The 13,591-nt window shown below is 42.3% G+C and overlaps 1 protein-coding gene across 2 annotated transcripts in view; it reads left to right on the top strand.

Moving 5' to 3' along the window:
• RIF1 (replication timing regulatory factor 1) overlaps window positions 1-12,598 on the top strand; it is a 29,727-nt gene extending 17,129 nt beyond the window's left edge. Inside the window, exons 20-35 of one of the 2 annotated variants that reach the window (XM_015635402.3) lie at window positions 23-122; window positions 822-1,086; window positions 2,118-2,160; window positions 2,439-2,641; window positions 3,978-4,077; window positions 4,510-4,653; window positions 5,002-5,144; window positions 5,801-5,890; window positions 5,969-6,023; window positions 6,600-9,218; window positions 9,628-9,759; window positions 10,044-10,121; window positions 10,218-10,333; window positions 10,612-10,765; window positions 11,066-11,174; window positions 11,440-12,598. In XM_015635402.3, coding sequence (XP_015490888.1) covers window positions 23-122; window positions 822-1,086; window positions 2,118-2,160; window positions 2,439-2,641; window positions 3,978-4,077; window positions 4,510-4,653; window positions 5,002-5,144; window positions 5,801-5,890; window positions 5,969-6,023; window positions 6,600-9,218; window positions 9,628-9,759; window positions 10,044-10,121; window positions 10,218-10,333; window positions 10,612-10,765; window positions 11,066-11,174; window positions 11,440-11,657 — 4,569 coding nt within the window. In that variant the 3' untranslated portion in view covers window positions 11,658-12,598. The remainder of the gene's footprint in view (window positions 1-22; window positions 123-821; window positions 1,087-2,117; window positions 2,161-2,438; window positions 2,642-3,977; window positions 4,078-4,509; window positions 4,654-5,001; window positions 5,145-5,800; window positions 5,891-5,968; window positions 6,024-6,599; window positions 9,219-9,627; window positions 9,760-10,043; window positions 10,122-10,217; window positions 10,334-10,611; window positions 10,766-11,065; window positions 11,175-11,439) is intronic. The other variant, XM_015635403.3, reaches the window with a different exon arrangement.
• Window positions 12,599-13,591: the final 993 nt, after the last annotated feature.

The following is a 13,591-nucleotide window of genomic DNA, read 5'->3' on the forward strand; positions in this document are numbered from 1 at the left end:
CTGATCTCTGTTTCCTCCTCAGGAGTTTTCCATGCTGGAAGGTCTCACCCACCTTGTGTCAGTCATGGTTGACTGCATCAACTTTGCACCCTATGGCACTAAATTCCAGCCCAAAAATAGATGTAAGGAAATACTTTTATTGTGGGGTTTCTGTGTGTGGCCTCAAGAGTTGGTTAAAAATGAGAGTGTAACAGGAGACAAGGGGTCATTGTATATAAAATGTTCTTTATTTTGTTTCCTATTCCCAATTCAGCTGCTAAAGCTGAAGATACAATTTCCAACAAAGCACAGTTCAATAAAAAAGTAGCTAAAATTTATCTGCCCCATGGGAGTTGGTTAAAGTAGTAAAATGCAGCATTGGGGCTGCTGAAAGAATGAAATGCTTTAATTGGAAATGTTGGTCAGGAAAAACATCATGAAAACTTCACTTCCAAATAAATAAACTAATAAAAATTTATATTTATCATTCCCTCCTGTTCACTGTTCCAGAATTTGTGGAGCTGAGGAGTGGTCATTGTTTATTTTCAAGTTGTTTAAAACCTTAAAAGCAGAGTCTGAACAGCCAGAAATAGAAATAAGAAAAACAGAAATCAGATCAAATTCTGCATTAAAAACATGTTTCAGTTATTAAATCGATTTTTAAACTATTTATATATATATTTAGTTTGGGAATCAAAATTCTGCCTCTCACATAGACTCAGTGTTCAGCTATCTTTTGTTGTCAGGCATGTTGATTAAGGAAAAAAAATCCCAATTTTTTAATTATTTAAATAAAATTCTTTAAATTAAAATTAAATTTTAATTGAATTTTTGACTGTCAGCTCCCCAGACACCCACAGACTGGGCTAAGAAGAAGAAGGAGCCCCTTGGCAAACTCTCCTCTCTCTTCAAGCTCCTGCTGCTGCTCCTGAACTCCTTCCACGAGTTGAGCTCCAAGGAAATCCAGGAGGAATCCCTGCTTTCCCTGGGCCCTTCCCTGCTGGCTGCCCTGCACTCCATCATCAGCCACATCTCCCTGCCCTCACTCATTGGCTCCACATTTGCCATTTTTTCCAAGCCCTTGGCAGTGTTTTTTGAAAAAAACAAGTGAGTATTTCAAGGATGGCTGGGAAAAACTCTGGAGTTGTGTGGGATGGAGCTCTGGCTTTACAGGACTTGTAAAAAGCTCTGTATTTCAAATTTTGATCTCTTCAGAGTGACTGTTGCCATCTCTGCAAGGCTCAAAAGTTTATATTTTCCACCTGCTGGTAATTTAATATATTTATTGACAGAAATTTATTTTCTAGTGGCCACTGCTTCGGATTTTTTTAGGAAATTTATGATAATTACTTGATGCTCACTGAAATCCAGAAAGTTTTTAAGCAGAAGGAAACACTGAAAAAAAATCTTGGCTTGGTGCTTTTTTTCCCTGAGCATTTTTGCTTGGAGTTATTCATAAAAATGGAAAAGTTTCTTTTCTGAGCATCATTTTTTTAAGATTTATTCCTGATAAAGGAGAAGTTGGATAAATATTTTTGAAGGAAGACATGTGGAAGCAAATAAAAATTTGGGAACTTGTTCAGCTTATAAATTAAATTATTATAGCAGTTTCCTCATTTTTCTGGCTAATTGTACCTAAGGATTTTTTTTTGTATATGGAATATATTTATTTCTATGGAATATGTTTATTTCTGTGGAATATAATTTTAATGAAATGTATTTCTTTCTATAGAATATATTTATTTCTACAGAATTGCTTCGTTGATGGAATTGCTTAGTGCTACTTCAGCTTTTTAATGCAAATATTTATTTTTATATATTATTATTATATATAACACTGGGAAATGTGTTTAAGGAGAGCATTAAGAGTGCAATTAGAAGTTAATTTATAAGAAAAACATTAAGTTTGTACTAATTACCACTGACTTTTCTCCTAAAGTCAGCATTTCCATGGAATTTAAAAGATAATCTAATTAACTCCATCAGGAAATTGTTTAATTGTTTAATCCCCAAATGAGACCATTCCATCAAGTTACTAAAATGAGTGTGCAGTGCTGGAATTTGTGATCTGTTCCATTTTTATGCTTGGCATAAGTGAGAGACAGCAAAATAGGAATTATTTGAATTTGTTTTGGCAGGCTCCCTGAGGCACCCAAAGTCTACAGCAATCTGAACAACAAGGTAAATTTGCTACAGAAATCACGGGCTGGGGGAAATGTGGAACAGCAGAGTTGTGCCATTTTTTCTCTATTAAAAAACTAATAAAAATGAAAAAAGAAGTGATGAAGGTAGAGATTTAATTTTTAAATCCTTGTGGGGAGGAGCACTCAGCTCTCGGAGTGATGGGATGTGGCATTTCAAGCCTGTAATAATAAAATGTAAAATCAACTTAAAATTCAAATATCGCAGATTTTAGTTGAAAATTTAGATTAAAAAAATCTGGTTTTTTTGTTCTTGAGTTGGAGAAGCTGCTGGCAGAGATCCTGCAGTGCCTGCAGTGCCACTGCCCGGGCTGGTGTGACTCAGAGCTCCTGCAGCAGCTGAGCCCCGTGCTGTGCGTGGCCTTCCAGCACAGGAACAAACAGATCCGCCAGCAGAGCGCCCAGCTCTGGAACTGCACCTTTGCCAAGGCCTCCTCCCTCACCTACCCACAGCAACTCAAGTAAGAAACTGATTTTTAGTATTTATTGCAGTGTTCTCTGTGCTGTATTAATGTAATAATGTAATTAAGTAATGTTGTAATGACTTCCATACATTATATTATATATAAGTATAATTAAATCTGTCATAACTAAAGATTTAATCACAATAATATAGCAATTATATCATCTATTAATATAACAAAATAGAATGAAATATTTAGTTGTAATAGTCATAGCAATTATATGAGTATTTTATTATATTTATTATATATTTTATTATATTATACTATATAAATATATTATTATATTTATTTCATTATTATATAATTGTCAATAATTACAATTCATAATAATGGCTATATTGTAATTGGATCTAATAAACTATTAATATAATCAGATACAATTAAATACAAAATATATAAAATATAGAATACTTAATATTATATATATGATATATAATGTATAATATATCATGTATAATACATAATATACAGTGTATAATGTATAATATATAATGTATAGTATATCATGTATAATATATCATGTATAATATATAATATTCAATGTATAATATACAATGTATAATGTATTATATATATAATGTATTATATATATAATGTATAATGTATTATATATAATGTATAATGTATAATATATATAATATTATATAACATATAATTATTATGTCACATATATTATATATAATATGTTATATTGTATTATGTAAATAATATATAACATATATAAATATAAAATACATTATTTAATATAAATTAAATATTAATGTAATTTATGTTATTTATTATTATATGCAATATTGTTATGTTATGCTATATTATGCTATACTGTATTATGTTATATTACATTATACTTATTACATTTATTATACTATATTAATATTATGTTTATTATATTTATAGTATATTTATATTATATTTATATTATTTATTTTTATTGCAATATCATCAGAGGAAGAGCTCACAAGTTGTGTTGTACAGTTCTGGTTCCTCATGCAAGCTGGGGGATCTTTTTATTGTGTATAAAATATTCTTTGGTTTGTTTCTTATTCCCAGTTCAACTGCTAAAGCTGAAGAAATTGTTTCCAACAAAGCACAAATCAGTAAAAAAGTAATTAAAATTAATCTGCCCCATGGGAATTCGTTAAACTGTTGGGCTGCTGAAGGAACAAAATTCTTCAATTGGAAATTTAAGTGAGGAAAAACATGATGTAAACTTCACTTCCAAATAAATAAACTAATAAAAATAGAGTTTAAATAAACTTTATACTGCTCTTTTTCTGCACCTTTCCCCCTCCCATAAATCTAAAATGTTTTTTTTGTTGTTGTTGTTGAGCAGGTCTGTGTTAAGCCAAGCCAAAAAGAAAATCCCTCTGCTGCTGCCTGGTTTTGAAAGCGTTGAGATGTCTGAGGAGTGCAGTGGCCCCTTCTCTGACATGGTAAAAATTAAATAAAAATGTTGGGATTTCCTGGGATTGTTCAGCAGGGAGTGAAAGGCCGGGTTTTTTTAGGAATTTTAATCTAATTGACTCAATCTAATTGTGGTTTCATGTTTAGAATGGATAAACTGGGCTGGGTTAGCACTGCCAAAACACTCAGCTGGTTCTTAGCAGCTCCTGCATAAATATATTAACAAAATACAATTTATTTATAAATTAATAAATACCTATAATATAATAATATAAATATAATATAATAAATTTCAATTCTAAGAATTTATTTGAAATAATGAATTTTTGAAGTTGTCCTCTAGATAATTTAGAGGAAATCTGTGAGTGTGGGATGGTTTTATTCTAGAAATTAACACAGGGTAGGTTTGTGAGCTTGGAGTTTCTTCCCACAGCGCATTCAGTGTGGTTTTGTCTGAACAGATGGAAAATTCCCAGCTGGATGCAAAGATAAGTGGGATGGAGGTGAAGGTGGGACAGAAACGAGATTCAATATTGGCACAGATGAGTGAACCAAAAAATGATGGCAAAGACAAGTCCAGCAACGTGCAAGCAACACCTGCAAAGGTAAAGTGTTCCCAGAGAGGTGTCCTGGAATCAAATCCAGGATCTTCAGGACAAAATCAGGATTCTGGAACGTTTTTGTCTCCAAGTTAGGCTGCCCAGCACAGCCTGATTTAATATTCCTGTCAGAATTCTCTGCTGAGTTTTGGGGAGGGGTCAGACCAGGTGGGAGGGTGGCAGAAAAACCCCTCACTCCTCCCTCTGGCTGGAGGTTGTGACAAATTTGGGTTTTGGTGGGTTTTGAGGTTGGCACATCCCTCACAGAGATAGGTCATGTCCTTCACAAATTCCTGATTTTCAGTTCCTCTCTTGTTCCTAACCCAGGGTTTGGGGTTTTTATCTTTTCTGCAGTTAAAACTAGAATTTTCATCTCCTAAGACAACAAGTGAGACGCCTCTGGAAGAGGAGAAATCTGTTGATTTTGTGTTTATTCCTCCAGAAACAAAACCAAGAATATTGACAGAACATCAGAAAGAAGTGCTTAGGTCAAAGAGGTCTGTCTTTTATTGTTTTAAACTTAATGTGAAATGTCATCCCTTGAGGAGCTGAGCTTGACTTAACTTCAGTTGCTGTTTCTCACTCCACCACAGTTAATTTAAGTCCTGTTCTTCCATACAAGTTACAAAGTTTAAAGCTGAGAGAGTTCCTTGCTTTGCTGTTTTTTAAAGCAACCAAATTGTTCTTGCAATTGCTTTTCCTCTTTTGATGAAGTCCACACTCTCTAGTCTGTTTGGAGTTTGGGAATTTGGAGTTCAGGTTTTTATTTGGTGACTCACTAGCAGTGTGAAATAAAAGCTGTCATTTTTCATAAATGATGGAAATGAAAGGATTGGGTAAAACAATTTGAAAAAATGGATTTATTGAATCTGCAGCAAGTCAGGAATTAGGATATTCCCAAGACTCATCTTAATTGCAAAAGAATCTTTAGAATTCATCTTTTTAATGTGAGAAAATAATATTGGAGTGTTTTCTGTGCTTGGGCAGCAGAAGCAGCGTAAGCAGGACTTGGGTGGCTGTGAATTCTTTGCAGAGTGGGATCCCAATCACAGCTTTTATTCCCCAAAAATAAAGATTAAATACTGCTGTAAATAATGGCCCTGCTATAAGGAGGTTAATAAATTGCAAACTGCCATTCCTGGTGTTGTTCCAGAGCTGATATTCCTGCCATGTACAACACCTTGGATGCATCCCAGGACACCACCTCATTTTCCCAGTACAGCCAGAGCCAGGAAGATTCTTTGTAAGTAGAAATGCCCAGTTCTGGTCATTTAAGGGTTCTCCTTTGGCAACAGCACTGATTTCAATAATTCTCTTTTAGGGAAGTGCCACCTTTAGTAGAAAATGCCAAAGAAGACACTGCAAACAAACCTCAGGTAATTTCCCATTGTCTGATGGTGATTAAAATCAGAGTTTCTGCCATAAGATGAGAGGTTTTGTGGTTTGTTTTCCATTCTCAGCACCAAGTGAGAGACAATTTAACACCACAGCAATGCTGTGTTCTGCTTTATATCATTTATTCCTGACAGGAATCAAATATCATTGGGTATTTGATTTCAAAATGGGAGGATTTATTTGAGCAGTTTCTGATCACTCAGTAATTTATTGGGGTAAAGATTGTAAATCCTAAATTCCTTTTGGCTGCTGTGCTAACTGTGGTGCCAATCACACCAGGTAAAATAGAGCCCAACTTCAGACATTTTTGGGGTTCTTTGCTTTGGGATGAAGTGTTTTTAAAAAGTGTCTTTTATAAACCTATCAAAACACAGATAGTAAATAATTCAGAGGAAGGGTGGTTAGAAAAACCTTGTGGGTGTGTTATTGTCCACTGCACTAGAAATAAATACATATTTGTAACAGTTGATTGTTTTATTGTATCATAGGACAAGTACAGCTGTTTGCTTTGATTCCTAGGATTTGATTTCCTTTTGCTGTTGGTGTTTTTGGGACAGGAGGAAGAGGCAGGGAGTGAGGGACATCCCTCAGAGGAGAGCCCAGCCTGCAGCAGCGAGGGGGAGGCCAAAAATGAGACAGCCCAGATGATCCCAGAGGAAACATCCATGGGAGAGGGATTGGAGACAAGTTCTGTGGAAGCAGCTTCTCAGGAGACCTCGGCAGAGAAGGAGGACACCTCAAATGTCACCAACAGCTCGGCCTCCAGTGACATCATCTCCGGCACCCCCCAGCCCGTGAGCCGGCGCCAGTCCTTCATCACCCTGGAGAAATTCGGGGCTGCAGAGAGCAGACCCTTCAGCCCAGCCCCCCTGAACTCGGTGCTGGAGCTGGCTGGGGGCTCTCCCGATGCAGCCAGGCAGGAAAACAGCGGCGGCGAGGCCGGTGCTAACGCAGAGAAACGCGGAGAGGAAAACAGGAACGCTCCGAGAGCGGAGCCCGAGGCGGGGACTGCGGCCACGCGCAGAGTGACGCGCCGGCAGAGCAGGATGGAGCTGCAGGGGGGTAAATCCGAGCTCCTGAGCAGCCTGGGGGAGTCCCTGGCCTCTGAGGGCCTGGAGAGCAGCGCTGAGCTGGGCTCTGCGCTGGAGGATGTGGAGCACATCCTGCTGAGCCAGCGCCAGGCGCTGCACTCCACGGACGCAGACATCCAGAAAGCCGAGGATGCGGTGGCAGAGATGGAAAAGGCCCAGGGGCTGGACATGGACTCGAAAGAAAACACCCCCCCAGACACCACCAGCTGCTCTGAGCAGGCTCCAGGGGAGGACAGCCAGGTGCCACAAGCGTCCTCTCACCAGAAACAGCTTCGGCGTTCCTCCAGGAGACGCTCCGAGACCGTGGAGAGCTCCTCGGGGAGCCAGGACAAGGAGGATGGGCTCCCAAAGAGAGACAGGAGGAAAGAGGAGGAGAAAGCTGGGCAGAAGAAACTGTCCCAGGGGAAAGGAGATGGATCCCAAAAGCAGAAAGGAATCCCTGGGAAAACAACAGAAAACACAAAAGAGAGCAGCCAAGCTGAGAGAGCGGCAGAGGAGCGGAGCTCCAAGGACTCTGCTGCCTGCAGGGGCCTGGATGAGGAGGGGAGCAGAGGTGGCAGGAGGGCAGAGGATTCCCCCAGGGCTGAGGAGGAAGGTCAGGGCAGCCTCAGCACAGCAGGGCAGAAGGTGGAGCGCCCACGGTACCACACCAGGAGATCTTCCCAAGGTTTGCTGGCCAGCATAGAGAACTCCGAGGCTGACAGCTCTAAGGGCAAGGAGGAGAGCGCAAAGAAGAAAAAACCCATGAAAATGAGGAGTAGAAGCAATTCTCTGGAAGGTAAATTGAAAGAGGGACAGGCAGGGAGCCAGAGCCTTGAGGGATCTCCCCAGGGAGATGGAACTAAGAGTGCACTGGAGGCAAAGAAAGGTGATGCTGAGGACAGCACCAGTGCTGAGCTGCCAGCTGAACCAGGGGGCCTGGAAAAGCAGGAAATCCCTGCAGCTGCTGGAGAAGCTGTGGGGCCTGGCAGTTCTGAGGTCCCAGGTGCTCTGCAGGACAGCAGTGTGGAGCAGAGCAAGGGTGACGCATCCATGGAGTCACTGAGCAGCCCCTGTGTGTCTGAGCAGGGTGAGAGAGCAGCAGAGGAGAGCAAACAGGAGAAGCAGAGCAGCACAGGGGACTGTGCACCAGCAGCAGCAAATGTTTCAGGTGCTGAGCCCTCCTCTTTGCAAAGCCCTGAGTGTCAGAACAAGAGAAGCAAAAGGGTGAAAAAAATCAAGAGCTGTGATTGCTGCTTTAAAAAACCGAAACAGCAGGTGACTGAATCAAAGGTGACTGAGTCCAAAAAGGAGAAAGCTGCTGAGCTGGAGGAGCCTGAGACCACCCCAGTTCAGACCCCTGGGAATGTTTCTGGTCACTCAGATCTGGAGGAGAGCTTGGCCCTGGCTCCGTGTGCCATGAGCACTCCATTGCACCCTCCTGAGGAACCCACCACCTTCAGCTTGGACAGCCAGGGAATGGCTGTGGAAAACCTGCAGGGAAGCGAGGTGGTGGTGGAGGAGGAGAACACAGAGAATCCAGAGGGATCAGCAGCTGAAAGCACCGAGTCCATGGAGGAAATAAAGGAACCTGCTGAGCAGAAGGAGCAAACAGAGCAGGTTCTGCCTGAGACTGTTCCTGGAGAGCCCAGGGAGAGCTGCCTGGACTCAGGGGACCAAGGGGAAGAGCCAGCAGCTGCAGAAAAGGAAGAAATAAATGAAAGTGGACAGCTGGAAGAGGTGCCTGAGGAAGTGAGTGTTGACAGCAAACCTGAGGAAAAAGAGATGGAGGAGCTAGAAGGAAATCAGGAGGATAAAGGAGAAGCTGAGAACTCTGCTGGAGAAACTTGTGTTGTTCCAGATCAAGAGATAAAGGAGGAACTGATGGAAACTGAAATAAAAGTGCCTGAAAACGTGGCCTTGGCAGATGTGAGTGTGGATTCCCCTCTGAAGGTGGAAGGGGATCCCTCAGTGCAGGTGGCTGAAAGCCCCACCAGCCTCCAGGCCCGCTGCACGTGGTCCCCCTCAGCCTCCCCCTCCACCAGCATCCTGAAGAGAGGGGTGAAGAGGAGCCAGGAGGATGATTCCCTGTCCCCTGCCAATAAGGTATTCCATGGGAATTGTGTGGTACTCGGTGCAAAACGGGGATGGGGATCTGCAGGCATTCCAGATGTGTTGAATTGCTGCTTCCTATTGTGAATAATCATACAGAAAAGGTGAGGTTTAGGTTTGGAGCGTGCCAGTGCTGACAGATTTGCTTTGTGAGGGGTTTTGTTTTGAAACAGAGCACCAGAGTCTGTTCTGCTGCCTGCATCACTGCAAAACCAGGAGCAGCATCCTCGGGGTTGTACACAGAGCTTCCTTTGGGAATCCTCACAGTCTGGCCTTGGCTGAAGCATTTCCTTTGTCATTCCAGAGTTTCAGTGATTCCAAACTGAATTTTTCTGTCTCCTCAGATTGACTGAGCTGTGCTGGGTTGAGTTCCCACTCTAAAACCTCCTTCTCTCCTCCTCAGATCCGTCGAGTCTCTTTTGCAAATCCCATTTTTCAGGAGGGCCTGGCAGACGACATCGACAGGAGGAGTCCTGTCTTCAGATCCCACTCCTCACCCTCTTCCAGAAGTCTTAAAATCCTCTCCAACATGCAGGTCAGGGTAAATCCTGTTACAGCATTCTGTGTGCCCCGAGTGTTTGTGTATTTATCATGAATAGCAGGGCTTTGGTGCATGTTTGTAGTCACTTACACACAGTTGTAAGAGCTGAGGATCAGAAGTGTAAGAAACGAAACCGCTTTAGCCTGACTCATTCTGTTACTGTGAGCTCCAGTGAACTCTGAGGTTTCAGGGGCTAAAATCTCAACTGTTTACTGAATTCCTACTGTTAACTGAATTCCTACCTCCCTGAGATTTTTTTTTCCTCTTTTTCTATCCAGCACATTACCACTCCAACCAAAGGATTTCTGTCCCCAGGATCTCGTACCCTTAAATTTAAGAGCTCAAAGAAGTGTTTAGTAAGAAGTGCTTTAGTTCATGTTTCTCTTCTATTATTTTTTTTCCTGTATTCAGTGTGTGACAGTTAATTTAACACTTTCCTTGTGTTATCCCAGATCTCAGAAATGGCCAAGGAATCCCTGCCGTGCCTTACGGAATTTGTGTATCCTGCCTTGGCTGGCTGCAAAGCCCCTGTGGATGTCATTTTACCTCAGATCACATCCAACATCTGGTGAGTGGCTTCTGTGGAAGGTGACAGTAGAAACTGACTTCTTCCTGAACCTACAAAACCAGAATTTTAGCCAGAATTCTCTAAAAGGATTGGGGTTGGTTGGGTGGGGGAGAGACTTCACAGTTTGGGAATTCTTCAGGCACTTTTTTGATGACTGAAAAGCTCCCCAGGGATGGGGAGCAGGGCCAGGAGTTGGGTTGATGATGCTGTGGGTCCCTTCCAGCTCGGGATATTCCCTGGTTCTGTTCCAGTGACCCATTTTCCCTCCCCTGCTGCAGTGCCCGGGGCCTGGGGCAGCTGATCCGAGCCAAGAACATCAAGACCGTGGGGGACCTGAGCACTCTGACAGCTCTGGAAATCAAAACTCTGCCCATCCGCTCCCCCAAAGTCTCCAATGTCAAAAGAGCTCTCAAAGGATACCATGAGCAACAGGTAGAGTTGAATTTTAGCACCCAGGAAGCCAATATTGATCTAATTAGCTGCAGGAGGAATGATGTATTTCCTCCTTTGTTAAAAAATGCACTTTAAAACCTAATCCCTGCCTGCCTCAGTACCATGGACTCAAGATACAGATAACTTGGTTAAACTATTATTATTATTATTATTATTATTATTATTATTAACAGGAAAAGTGGTTTGATTTATTATGAGACTAAAATATATATATTTTTATATTTTTTATTAATTTTTTTTTCAATCTGAAAATGTTTTCTCTCCCCAACAAATGGCCAGGTAAAATCTCGAGCATTGGAGGAAAGCACAGTGCCTGAAGATGCTGAAAAACCTGGAAATGATGTGGAGGAGAAATCTCTTAGTGGAGATGAGGAAAAACTTGCAGCAGGTAACTGCTGGTGGCTTTTTGCTTTGGATGTGGAGGGTTCTGCTGTCTTCTCTTCATTCTCTCCTGGTGGCAACACCTCATCCTTTTGTTTTTATTTTGGGTTTAGTTTTACAGTCGTGATCAAACCAGGAAAACCGAAGGAAGGGTAGGGTGGAGTGCCTTTGCTGGGGATGTTTCCCACAGAATAAATACTCTGTAGGCTGCTCAGAGATGTGATTTTATACAAAACCAGCTGGAATTCTGCACTTTCTCCCCTCCTTTTCAGATCTGGTTGACACAGCCACCAGCCCCAGCGAGCAGCCCGCGGTGGATCTCCTGGGGCAGATCCAGGCTCTGGCTGCCCAGCTGAGCTCGGAAGATCTCCGTGGCTATTCTGGCAGGCAGCTGTTTGAGATGCAGGAGAAGCTGGCAGGGATGACCTCGTGCATCCTGAGGAGCCTGCAGGCCCGCTGGCACTCCCCTCCCCACGAGGGCCCCGAGTAGCTGCAGCCCACAGCTCGGTCAGGAGCACTTGGCTACAACACTTCTCCCCCCACTCGTTTTCCTTACTGCTCAGTTACTCCTTAAATCTGCATTTTGTGCTATAGGATATTTTTTGACACCTCCATAAATTCTATTTTATTTTTTTTTTTCCCTTTTAAATTTTTTTTTGTTATTTTTTAACCCCCCTTGTAATTTGTGGGACTCTTTCCTCCCTGGCAGAGGTGTTTCTATGGGATTGCTATGCATCTTTCTTTCAGACAGTGAAAGAAAACCTGACAAAGCTGTGCAATAGCAAAGACTGTGAAAAGAAAAAAAAACCAAACCAACAGAGTAATTAAAGTATTTTTTCATATCCAAAGTGTTCTTAACTGCTGCAAACTCCTGCTCTAGGGTGAGAGCTGCAGCTGCCAGCTCTGCTCCCCTCCTGCCCCAGCTGGTTCCTTTGGAGCTGCTGCAGCTCTGGCAGGGAGGTGAGCTGGGCTTGATTCCTTCCAGGAGGAGCCTGGGATTTGTACTGGATCTATTTTTCCATGTATTTTTGTACAACTCAAGCTAAGGAGTGCTGGGGAGAGGTGTTTGTACGGGAGAGAGACTGCAGAGCCTCCCAGGCTTTGCCCCATGGCCTTTGCTGGCAGCAGCTCTCCTCGTGGGAAGAGTTTTTTTTTCCATGGGGAAATGGATGGATTGGACAAGAGCTCTTTGTATATTGTGTACAGACTCACAGCAGATGTTGGGTAATAATTTATGGAGTTTTAATTGCATGGACTGCATTGCTGCTTCTTGGAGACCTTCAGCCAGAATTCCCAGGTTTTCCCTGTGGAATTCTGATCTGTATATATTGTTCTGGAGTGATCCAGATGGATGTTTATTGGAAGGAGCTGCTGCAGGTGGTTTTAGAACTTACATGGGTGAATAAAAGAGCAAATAGATCCCAAACTTGGTCATGGCCTTGTGCTTTGGTGGTTTCTGGGCTTTTTCCTCTCTTCAGCTTCCCCTCAAATTTGGATTCCCAAGGCTGGGAGGGATCTTGGGGAGTCATCAGTGCTGGTGTGAGGTAGGAGCAGGTCCTAAAACTCTGACTATTGTTTGTTTTGTGTCTGGTGGAGAAAAGGGACAGGACAAAGATCCTGCAGCTGCAAGAGGAAGCTCCTTGGCTTTTCTTGCTTTTCTGAGGAGTTGTTTTGTTTCCAGATCTGCCTCCTTAGGAGAAGTCAGCTTTACATCCCATGAGGTAAGGATGTTCCTGACCCATGGGAAGGGTTTAATCCCAGTCCTGGCCCCTGCCCTGGGGAAGGACATTTCCCATCCAGGCTGGCACTGCTGGGAATTCCCTCTGAGCTGGGAATTCCTCAGGGGGGGTGCTACAAACCCTGCTGTTAACTCAGATTTAGTCTGTGGGAGATGCAGTGTCCAGGCATTTTTATTCCCTGCAGTGCCTGCTACCAAGTGCTGCAGTAGATGAACAAAAAACGTTGTTTAAGTGTGAGATAACCCCAGAGCTGAGTCCTTCCCTTCCCAGCAGAGTTTGGGGGATGAATTCCCTTTTCCAGCACCACAGAGTGCATCCATACTGCAGAAACCTCAGCTTTATTCATCACTAATTTACAAGAAATCACAGCTTTTGCCCCCAGAACAGTTGCAGAACGCATTCATGAGAGCTCAGCAAGCAGGAGGAGAGGGGTGGTTGCTTTTCCCTCCCCAAATAAACTGGTTTGAAATAAAAAGCTTAAATGGAAAAGGAAGTGATTCAAACATTTTAGAACCCAGAAAAAATTCTTAGTGGGAGAATGAATTACATAATGAGCGTGTTAGTCTTTAATAATGGAATTTTGGAGATGTGATGTAGTGAAATGTTTAAAATCCCAGACATTTGGGAGAGTTTGGTGCAGTGAAATGTTTAAAATCCCAGACATTTGGGAGTGTTTGGTGCAGTG

The sequence above is a fragment of the Parus major genome, chromosome 7, assembly GCF_001522545.3.
Source record: "Parus major isolate Abel chromosome 7, Parus_major1.1, whole genome shotgun sequence".
Classification (NCBI taxonomy): Eukaryota; Metazoa; Chordata; class Aves; order Passeriformes; family Paridae; genus Parus; species Parus major.